The 10,359-nt window shown below is 48.2% G+C and overlaps 1 protein-coding gene across 1 annotated transcript; it reads right to left on the bottom strand.

Annotated features, from left to right (window-relative positions):
- Positions 1 to 1,580: 1,580 nt before the first annotated feature.
- On the bottom strand, positions 1,581 to 2,573 carry LOC125686158 (olfactory receptor 14C36-like). The gene has a single exon (XM_048929878.1). The coding sequence runs from the start codon at positions 2,538 to 2,540 to the stop codon at positions 1,581 to 1,583; it is 960 nt and encodes a 319-aa protein (XP_048785835.1). The 5' UTR covers positions 2,541 to 2,573.
- Between the last annotated feature and the right edge of the window lie 7,786 nt (positions 2,574 to 10,359).

Genomic DNA, 10,359 nt, shown 5'->3' on the forward strand with positions numbered 1-10,359 from the left:
CAAAAATTCTCTTGTAAATACTTGGGCCAAAGATCATGGCATTGAGTGGATTAATCATATCCCCTAACATGCACCAGCCTCTGGTTCAGTGTGTACGGCAAGGGAATTTTATGCTGGGGGAGTGCAGTCAGTAATTCCATGTATGTGTATATATATATATATATATATATATATATATATATATATATATATATATATAAAGCATGATGTAGTGATGTAGAATAAAGGGTGCAATGTCAGGGTTTTCTAATTTTGCTATTGGTATTCCAGATCATGACATCACGTGGAACACAGAAAAGAACTACATGTCCCAGAGGACCTCACAGTTAGAGAGGAAGTCATAGAATGTGACAATCATGTCACGGCAGTCACAGGATCTTGCTCACTCTCTTCCTCACTGCATGGCAAGGAGTGTTGGTGTGCTTCCAAGACATGTGCCTTCAGGTTTGCTCAGTTTCAGGTCCTTAGATGATTACTACTGCTTTTTTTTTTTTCTTTTGAGCCCAGCTCCCACCTCCCTACCCTTCTCTTTTTTCCTTTCCATTTTTGGGACCAGAGGACCCATGGGCCTACTACCCCCGTCATGGGCATAGATTGATCTAGGTAGCTCTGTGACAGGTGAAAGGGACTGAATTCAATGCCTGTTCCCAAGTGTGCAGAAAAAAAGCCTGCATTTGATATGTAGCCATTAACACACAATTTGTTGTCATTGGGTTTCAAGCAAGGAAAGAATAAAGCACCCTTATGCCACAACCCAGGAATTGCTGAACTGTGTTTTTCCCCCATCCTGCTGAGGAGGGGCAGTGACAGAGAAGCACAGGGGGCACCTGGGAGCCAGGCAAGGTGAGCACAACACAGCTGGGCGCTGAGTTCCAGGTGATTTTGGGGTCCCAGTCCTGCAGCATGAGGCTCCGTGTGCCTTCCCTTCTGCAGGAAAACCCAGCCCCACAGCCCCACAGGCAGCCCCTGGCAGCTCAGTGCAGGCAGTGTGTGGGGCAGCATGCGTGCAGTGGTTACAGAGATGTGCCCCAGCACAGCCCCCAACACCGCATGTCCTCCTTATCACAGCACCAACTTCCTTGACTTTATTTCATTTTCCTCTTCATCATGTTGCATCCTGGCTCACCTTTGGATCTTTTCCCCCAGTTTGAAAAATTTCCATTGCTTGTTTTGCCACAGTCAACAACTTTCTGTCTTTGTGCACTGTAACTCCAAAAGTTTATACCAAACTCAAGAACAAGTCCTTGCATCTGGTGCAGGCAAAGAAAAAAGCAGTCCATTGTGGTTTCAGTGCTTCTGTGAAACAGGCTCATTGATAAAAACAGGGCTATTCACACACCAAGTGAAGCTGAACTTGAAAATTTTAGGATGAGCACAAACTGATTCCTTTTGCTAATGTAATATATTGGTCCATAGGCTAATACAGTGATACCTTCCACTAATCAAGCCTATAGCCACTAATGATAATTACACAAATATATATATATATGAACAGCAAAGAAAAATGAAGCTATTAACATAAATACATATTATAAACTAAGAAATTTAATATAGGTTTGTTATCGTACAGACTGTGTGAGTCACTTGTTGAGACAGATTTGAGATTTATGCCTGCTGAAATGTGACCATGACATAATTTTCTTCACTGCATTCTTGAGCTCCTGATTCCTCATGCTGTAAATGAGAGGGTTCACTGCTGGAGGTACCACCGAGTACAGAAATGACAGCACCAGCTCCAGGGATGGGGACGATAGAGTAGGGGGCTTCAGGTAGGCAAATGTGGCAGTGCTGACAAAGAGGGAGACCACGGCCAGGTGAGGGAAGCACGTGGAGAAGGCTTTGTGCCGTCCCTGCTCAGAGGGCATCCTCAGCACGGCCTTGAAGATCTGCACATAGGAGAAAAGAATGAAAACAAAGCACCAAAATAGCACAAGGATACCAAACACAAGAAGCCCTAGTTTCCTTAGGAAGGAGCGAGTACAGGAAAGCTTGAGGATCTGAGGGATTTCACAGAAGAACTGATCCAAAACATTCTTATGACAGAGAGGTAGTGAAAATGTATTGGCAGTTTGCATCCCAGCATAGACAAGCCCAGTGCCCCAGGCAGCTGCTGCCATGCTGGCACAAGCTCTGCTGTCCATCAAGGTCCCGTAGTGCAGGGGCTTGCAGATGGCAACGTAGCGGTCATAGGACATGATGGTAAGAATGCAGTACTCTGCTGATATCAGAAAGACAAACAGAAAGGTCTGGGCAACGCATCCAGCATAGGAGATGTGCCTGTTGTCCCAGAGGGCATTGGCCATGGCTTTGGGGAGAGTGGTGGAGATGCAGCCCAGGTCGAGGAGGGCGAGGTTGAGGAGGAAGAAGTACATGGGGGTGTGCAGGCGGTGGTGGCAGGCTACGGCTGTGCTGATGAGGCCGTTGCCCAGGAGGGCAGCCAGGTAGATGCCCAGCAAGAGCCAGAAGTGCAGGAGCTGCAGCTGCCGCGTGTCTGCCAACGCCAGGAGGAGGAACTGGCTGATGGAGCTGCTGTTGGGCATTTGGTTCTTCTGGGCACTAGGACCTGTCCAAGGAGTACAAAATTCAGTGACAGTGAATTTCTATGTGGAAAGTGTGCATTAAGCTTCATGACATGAGGTACATTTCATGAGGCTGTGTTTGCCAGGAGGTCTTTGGCCCTTTGTCTCTGAAGGAAGCAGTTTTGTACATGTGGGTACATGGAAACATGCTGATATTGTGGGGACAGGTTTTCTTTCCAGAATACGTCAGACAAAATCACTTCTAACGCAGAAGTACTTCTTAGCATCTGCACAACTTATGTCAGAAATATGTGGGAAACAAATAGAAGTTTAAAGGATAGAATTTTTTATTATTATTACTATTATTTTTAGAAATACTCATCATACTCATTATGCCCAAGGAGCACTTCTGCTGTACTCAGTATGAATGGCTGTGAGTGAAACCTGAGAGGCAAAGGGATTCTGCTTACTGCAGGGTAAGGGGAGCTGGTTGGGCTTGTTTCCAATTGCTCTGAGGTTGTAAGTTTTGAAGGTGGAAGATGATTGCACTCCTGTGTTACCATATAAAGAACCCAGATCATGCTGAGAGAACAAGAATGCACTGCCCATCACAAATATTCACCTTTTCTCCAGGGATCTGAGCAAGGTTGAATCACCACATTCTTGCATAGGACACCTACCAGTCATTTCACCAACAACACAGCATATCCTTGCACATGGCATTTCTCTGCTTCAGCCCTGGACTTTGCTCTCCAGGCTATGGGAAAGATTTGCGTACTGAAGGTCAGATCACAGTTTTGAAGGACACCTCAGGGAGATGGCATCACAAATAAGGCAAAGCCAACTCCTACCCAGTGTCACAGACTGCATGCCCACAGCCCCAGGCAGTCGCTCTCAGCCCCTATGCACTGCAGAGGACGAGGGACACATCCCTGGGGAGACACAGCTCTGCTCTGCTGGAGCTCTGGCAGCACAGGAGATGATTCATGCACCAGAACTGATGGTCGTGAGGGCAAAGTTGTTTCTAGGTGGGAGCTTCCTACGAGAAAGGTGTCTGCACTTCAGGATTATCAGTTGATGTACTCAAACTTGATGAATTATTTACCCTTCTCTAGAAGCACAATAGAGAAAAGTTGGCTTAAAATCCTTGCTTTTGTTACTGCTATAGAAAGGTCCCTGGCAGTGCCCTGCAATGCAGTGCAGCTATGAACCCGCAGCCCCAGGCAGCAGCTGTGGCAGCAGAAGGCCCCTGCCCTGCCCTGCCCTGCCCTGCCCTGCCAGGGGCTCCTTCCCCCCACACATCTCCCCTCAGCGCCCTGGGCAGCTCCCCGGGCAGGCTGAGTGCTGAGCCTGGCAGGCGGCACAGTCCCTGCCCCGGCACACAGCCCCTGGGGCACAGCAGGGACCTGCTCTGCAGGACAGCCCTGGGCACCCAGCTGCAGCCCTGGCTACACAGCCTGCAGCCGTCCTGGGACACGCAGCCCTCAGGGCTGTGCTCCGATGCTGCAGCACGTAAGCCTTCATCTGGAGCAGGTCTTAATCCACAGTAAGGAAACATGGAGTGTCTTCAGCCAGATCTGCAATGAGATATCCCAGATTTATTCATCCCTGCAATAAAAGCAGCTGCATTGTCTACGACAACTTACCGTGTCAAGGGCTGTCAGCAATGCTCCTTCAGTGAGCTCACAGCCTTCTCACATTGTTCACATCCTGCAATCTCTTTTCCTTCTCTTGTCTTCTTCTCACCTGCAGATCATGCTCTCAGCTCTGCTGTGTGCTGCACTGAAGCTGCTCATGGGCACAGGTGTCTCTCTGTAGTGCTGCCCACTTCTATAACCTCTCTGTGTCCCAGGAGCCTGGCCTAGCACAGCAGCACAGGATGTGATTTCCTTCTCTCCCTGGAGATATCCATGGCCCTCCTAAGCTGACAACTCCTGCAAAGAAGCAGTCATCACTACAGAACTTACGTCAAAGTCAGCTCAATTGATCAACACATCCAATGGATTCCAGAAGCACAGTTGTTCCTACTAAAAGAAATTGGATCACAAGAGAAACAAATGGCAAATCTGGAAACCTCCAACCATGACCTGTAAATGCAGTCATAACATTACAGAATTGTACAAAGGCTTAGGCTGGAGGGGACATAAAAGATGACTTAGTTCTAATCCACCAGCATGGGCAGGGTCATGACTTCCCAGCATCTCATCCATTCTGAACTTGAATGCCTCCAAGGATTGTCATCCACAGTCTACCTGGGCAACTTTTTCCAGTGCCAACATGTAGAAAATATCCTCTTAACATCTAACCTCAGTATCCTCTTTGTAATTTAAAACAATTTCCCTTTGTCCTGTTTCTATCAGCCCATCCCTCCCTAACTCTAGGGATAGGCATTTCATGTTCAGATGCAAAACCCTGGGGCTGAAATGGGGTCAGTTCCTCACAGAACCATAGGAGCCAGGAGTCCTCTTAGTTGAGTTCAGATGTGCACAATGAGGTGTCTGTGTGGGAGCCCCTCATCTGAATCCTTGGTCTTTATTCAACAGGGCCTGCACTGCTCACACACAGGCACTCAGTGATGCCCAAGGTGCCTGGGGTGATCCCAGCTGTGTGCTGGTGCTTGTAAGCTGTGGTGGAAAATCTGTGAGACAGACACCTCCTTCCTGAGCATCAGCTGAGGGAGAGAAGGGAGGTATTCGTGGCCATCCTAAATGCCACCACAGCCCTGTGCTTAGGGCACACACTGTGCCTTTTGCATCTGTCCCCATGGGGCATGCCGTGTTATTCCACTTTTATTCCACAAAATTGATGAGCTCACAACAGAAGAGCCAGATCTTCCTCTCAGCTCCACCTGTGGCATACTCTGGAGTTCAAGTCATTACAAAGCTGTGGCATATTTCGTACATGACATTCTTTCACTGATGACACCTGAGTTTGCTCTGGGCTCCAATGAGAACAGGCATCAGAAGAAATCTAGAGTCATGTCAGTTCCCAGTTGACAGGAAGCTGTCAAATGTTGTTCCAATGTTAAACATGAGCAAGAAAGAGGACATAGTCAATTACAGAGCTGTCACTGTCACTTCAGTGCCTGTTAAAACTATGAAGAAAATGCTGCAGAGAGTTTCTGAGAAACAGCTGAAGGACAATTCTGTCATTGGTCATAGACAAGTTCCTTAGGGGAAAGTCTTATTAAACTTAATATCCTTCTATGACAAGGAAGGTCACACATCTAGATAACCAAGGGAATATCCAGCAAAGGCTTAGAGGGAAACATAATGTGATGGGTGAGCAATTGGCCAATGGGCCCAAAGGACTGCAGTAAATGGGGTTTCATCAGGATGGCCAATGGTCACTAGCAGGGTTCCACAAGATGCAACTTCAAAGTCACTTCTCTGTGATGTTTTCATTAATGACTTCATGTAGGACTAGAAGATGTTTTGAGCAAGTTTGCTGATGATACCAGATTGGGAGGAGCTGCTGCCTCCACTGAGGGTGGAGAGGACTTGCAGTGAGATTTAAACAGCTCTTCTTCCAAGCCCAGGATCAGTGCATCCCTGTGAGCAAGAAATCAGGAAAAGGTGGCAGGAGACCTGTGTGGATGAGCAAGGAGCTCATGCACAAACTCAAAGAAGGTCCATGAAATGTGAAAAAAGGGTCTGAGCACTTGGGAAGAATGTAGGAATGTAGTCAGGGCCTGCAGGGATGCAACGAGGAAGGCTAAAGTCCACCTGGAATTGAATCTGGCTAAAGTGATAAAGGATAATAAAAAAGGTTTTTTTAAGTATGTTAACACTAAAAGGAAAACTAAAGAGAATGTGGGCCCCCTACTAAGTGGGGGGGGGGGGGGGGGGAGGTTCTGGTAATAGGGGATGCTGAGAAGGCGGAGATACTGAATGCTTTCTTTGCTTCTGTCTTCAGTGAAAAGGCTCTCCCTCAGGTTTCCCACACCCTGGAGGTTAGTGAGAGGGTCTGGGGAATTGGAGACTTCCCTTTAGTCAGTAAAGAGGTGGTGCATGAGCACCTAGGCAGCACTAATGTCCACAAATCCATGGGACCTGATGGGGTGCATCCACGTGTTCTGAGGGAGCTGGCGGAGGTCATTGCTGAACTGCTCTCCATCATTTTTGAGAGGTCTTGGATAACAGGGGAGGTCCCTGAAGACTGGAGGATAGCCAATGTCACTCTGGTCTTCAAAAAGGGCAAGAAGGAAGATCCAGGCAATTATAGGCCTGTCAGCCTCACCTCTGTCCCTGGAAAGGTGATGAAGCAGCTTGTGCTGGATAACATCTCCAGACAGCTGGAAGTGAAGGGGGTTATCGGAAGTAGTCAGCATGGGTTCACCAAGGGGAGGTCGTGCTCGACCAACCTGGTGGCCTTCTATGATGTTGTCTCTGGCTGGGTGGATGAGGGGAGAGAGGTAGATGTAGTCTACCTTGATTTCAGCAAGGCATTTGATACTGTCTCCCACAACATCCTTATAACTAAGCTGAGGAAGTGTGGGATAGATGAGTGGACAGTGAGGTGGGCTAAGAACTGGCTGACTGGCAGAGCGCAGAGGATCGTCGTTGGTGGTGCAGAGTCCGGTTGGAGACCTGTAACCAGTGGTGTCCCCCAGGGGTCTGTGCTGGGTCCGGTCTTGTTCAACATCTTCATCAATTACCTTGATGAGGGGATGGTGGCCACCCTCAGCAAGTTTGCTGATGATACGAAGTTGGGAGGATTGGCTGAAGGCTGTGCTGCCATTCAGCAAGACCTGGACAGGCTGGAGAGCTGGGCAGGAAGAAAGCAGATGAGGTTCAACAAAAGCAAGTGTAGAGTCTTACACCTAGGGCATAATAACTGCATGCACCAATACAGGCTGGGGGATGAGCTGCTGGAGAGGAGCTCTTCAGAGAGGGACCTGGGTGTCCTGGTGGACGACAGGTTGGCCGTGAGCCAGCAGTGTGCCCTTGTGGCCAAAAAGGCCAACGGCATTCTGGGGTGCACTAAAAAGAGCGTGGCCAGCAGGTCAAAGGAGGTGATCCTCCCCCTCTACTCTGCCCTGGTAAGGCCTCATCTGGAGCACTGTGTCCAGTTCTGTGTTCCCCATTACAAAAAAGACAGGGATCTCTTGGAAAGAGTCCAGCAGAGGGCCACAAAGATGGTGAGGGGCCTGTAGCAACTCCCTTACGAAGAAAGGCTGACTGAACTGGGTCTGTTTAGCCTTGAGAAAAGACGACTGAGAGGGGATCTAATCCAGGTTTATAAATATCTGAGGTGTAGGGGCCATGGGGGTGTGGCCAGTCTCTTTTCAGTGGTGCATGGAGACAGGACAAGGGGAAACGGACATAAGCTGCAGCATAGGAACTTCTGCAGGAATGTGTGCAAGAACTTCTTTAGGTGAGGTGACGGAGCACTAAAACAGGCTGCCCAAGGGGGTTGTGGAGTCTCCTTCTCTGGAGATGTTTAAGTCTCACCTGGACGCCTACCTGTGCGACCTGGTGTAGGGAACCTGCTTTGGCAGGGGGTTGGTCTCGATGATCTCTGGAGGTCCTTTCCAACCCCTACGATTCTGTGATTCTGTGATTCTGTGATGTGGACAAGATAGAGAACTGAGTAAGCATCAAACACATGAAGTGTAAAAAGAACAAGTGCCTGATTCTGCAGCTGGGTAGGGGCAACTCTGGACATACTCACTGACTGGGGATGGGACACTGGAGAGCAGTCCCACTGAAAGGCATTGGGAGTCCTGGTCAACAGCGAATTGAATGTGAGTCAGCAGTGTGCCCAGGCAGCCAGGATGGCCAACTGTCCCCTGGATGCACTGAGCATGGCATTGCCAGCTAGGTAAGGGAGGGGATTGTCCCACTCTGCTGCAGCCACACCTGGAGCACTGGGTGCACTTCTGGGCACTGCAGAACATAAAGGACATAAAACTATGGCAGACTGTAAGAAGGAAGGCAGCATAACTGAGAGATCTCATATAACTGAGAAGAGTACAAAGTTTCATTGGGATTGACTACTTGTTCAGACTGGGCCACTCACACATCCCACATCCTGCCATGAGACACACTGCCCACATGGGACTTGGGCCTCACGGCATCCTTGCATGCCATGCAGAGTCTGGCAGCTGCTGTCCCCTTCTCTTTCATTTGACATCATACAAACCTCCATCCCACTGCCCCAGGAAAGGCCCTGAGCCAACATGAGGGACAGGATCTCCCTGCCAAGGCTCTGGGGATCAGGGCTCGGCCTTTCTGCTTCACAAGACAAAGGAGGCTTTTCTCAGCATCACAGCCACCATCCCACTGCCTTGGTCTGCCTGCAATCATGGCTTCCAATTCTCTGCTCTAACAAGTCCCTGGGGAAGCTAGCTTGATAATGGCCCTCAGTGGGGCCCATTAATACTCCAAGAAACTTCACTGTTCCTTCTGACTTTGTCTTCTTCAGCACTTCATGCAATTTTCTCTCTGCACTGGAGGTTGATGGACTCAGCAGCAAATGCCCCCTGGGGTCCATTACAATCTGAAGAGCCCTGCTGTGTCTTATGCCTTCTTGTCATCCTCAGGACTTCAGAACTTGTACAGCAAACTGGAGAGGTATCTGGAGAGACCTAAAAGAGATAGAGAATGACGGGCATTTATGAAGACTATTTGATTATTTATTTATAGTTGTGTTTAAACAAGAAGATAAAGCAGCACTTTGCAAGTGATACTGGTCCAGGATGTCCCCTAATGAACTTTGCTCTGTCACTTTCTGAATAAAAATCCTCCTCAGCTACCCCACCCCATTTCTACTCACATTGGCCCCATGGGACTTGCATCACTGTTCTTCACTTCACTCTTCTCCTCTGCAGTCACTTGCACAGTGTTAAACCTCCTTGGCACTGTGTCTCACTCCAATTTGTAGGAGGGAGAGGAGGTTCTTTTATTACCCTCTATACCCGGCCTGAGATTAAGAAACAACGGTTCAAATGTTGGTCCAACCATTTTATTACAAATCTTAATCCGGGAAATGGGGAAAATCCAAAGTGGTTGAGTCAGCCCTTCTTGGAGTGCCAGCTTCTGGTTCTGGGATCTCAGCAGAAACTCCTTTGTTCCCATTTCCAGGCCTTGCCAGCAGATAAGAGGGAGCAGGGATGCCCATCTGCATCCTGTTTTTCACAGAACACAATGGTATCATTCCTCAGTTTTCCTGTATCAAGCTGGAGCTGTTTAGTCACAGGCCAGATCTTCCGCCAGTAAACACTCCTGAGCACTGACTTTCGGAGGCAAACAGCTCTGGAGGAAGGGGCTTTCAAATGTCCAGAAAGTGATGTCGATTGTCAGACAGTAGCACCCATCACTTGCCTCCTCAACAAATCATTCAGAGTCTTATCACAAGAAATATCTTAGGAAGAAAGCTTTGAGCCAAAAAAACAAAGAAGGATTCTCACACACCAACTCCCCCTGGCTTTCCTCAGAGAACGAGCTGCTCGTGGGCTAGGAAAGTTGTTTGTTTTTTTGTTTTTTGTTTTTTTTTTTTTTGTCAACAAACAGTTGTAAACATGATGCAATTGAATGAACAATTACATGACTTGTCCAAGCTGCATCTAATGACCTTTGTCTTTCACGTGGAATATTTGTAAAAGAAGTAAGTTAGACAGAGATAGGAAGGGATAGACATCATCACAATTAACGAGCGGATCAAAGAGTCCGTCAGAATTTGGAGAGACCGAGCAAATTCCAGTAATCTCCCTAATGGCCACAAATCAGGCAGATAGTTGGGAGATATCTGAGTGAACAAAGAGCAAGGGATTGGGAAATCTGGAGAGACTGGACACATCTGGGAAGAGCACGTGTCCAGATGGCCTGCTGAATACATG

The sequence above is a fragment of the Lagopus muta genome, chromosome 32 (assembly GCF_023343835.1).
Source record: "Lagopus muta isolate bLagMut1 chromosome 32, bLagMut1 primary, whole genome shotgun sequence".
NCBI lineage: Eukaryota > Metazoa > Chordata > Aves > Galliformes > Phasianidae > Lagopus > Lagopus muta.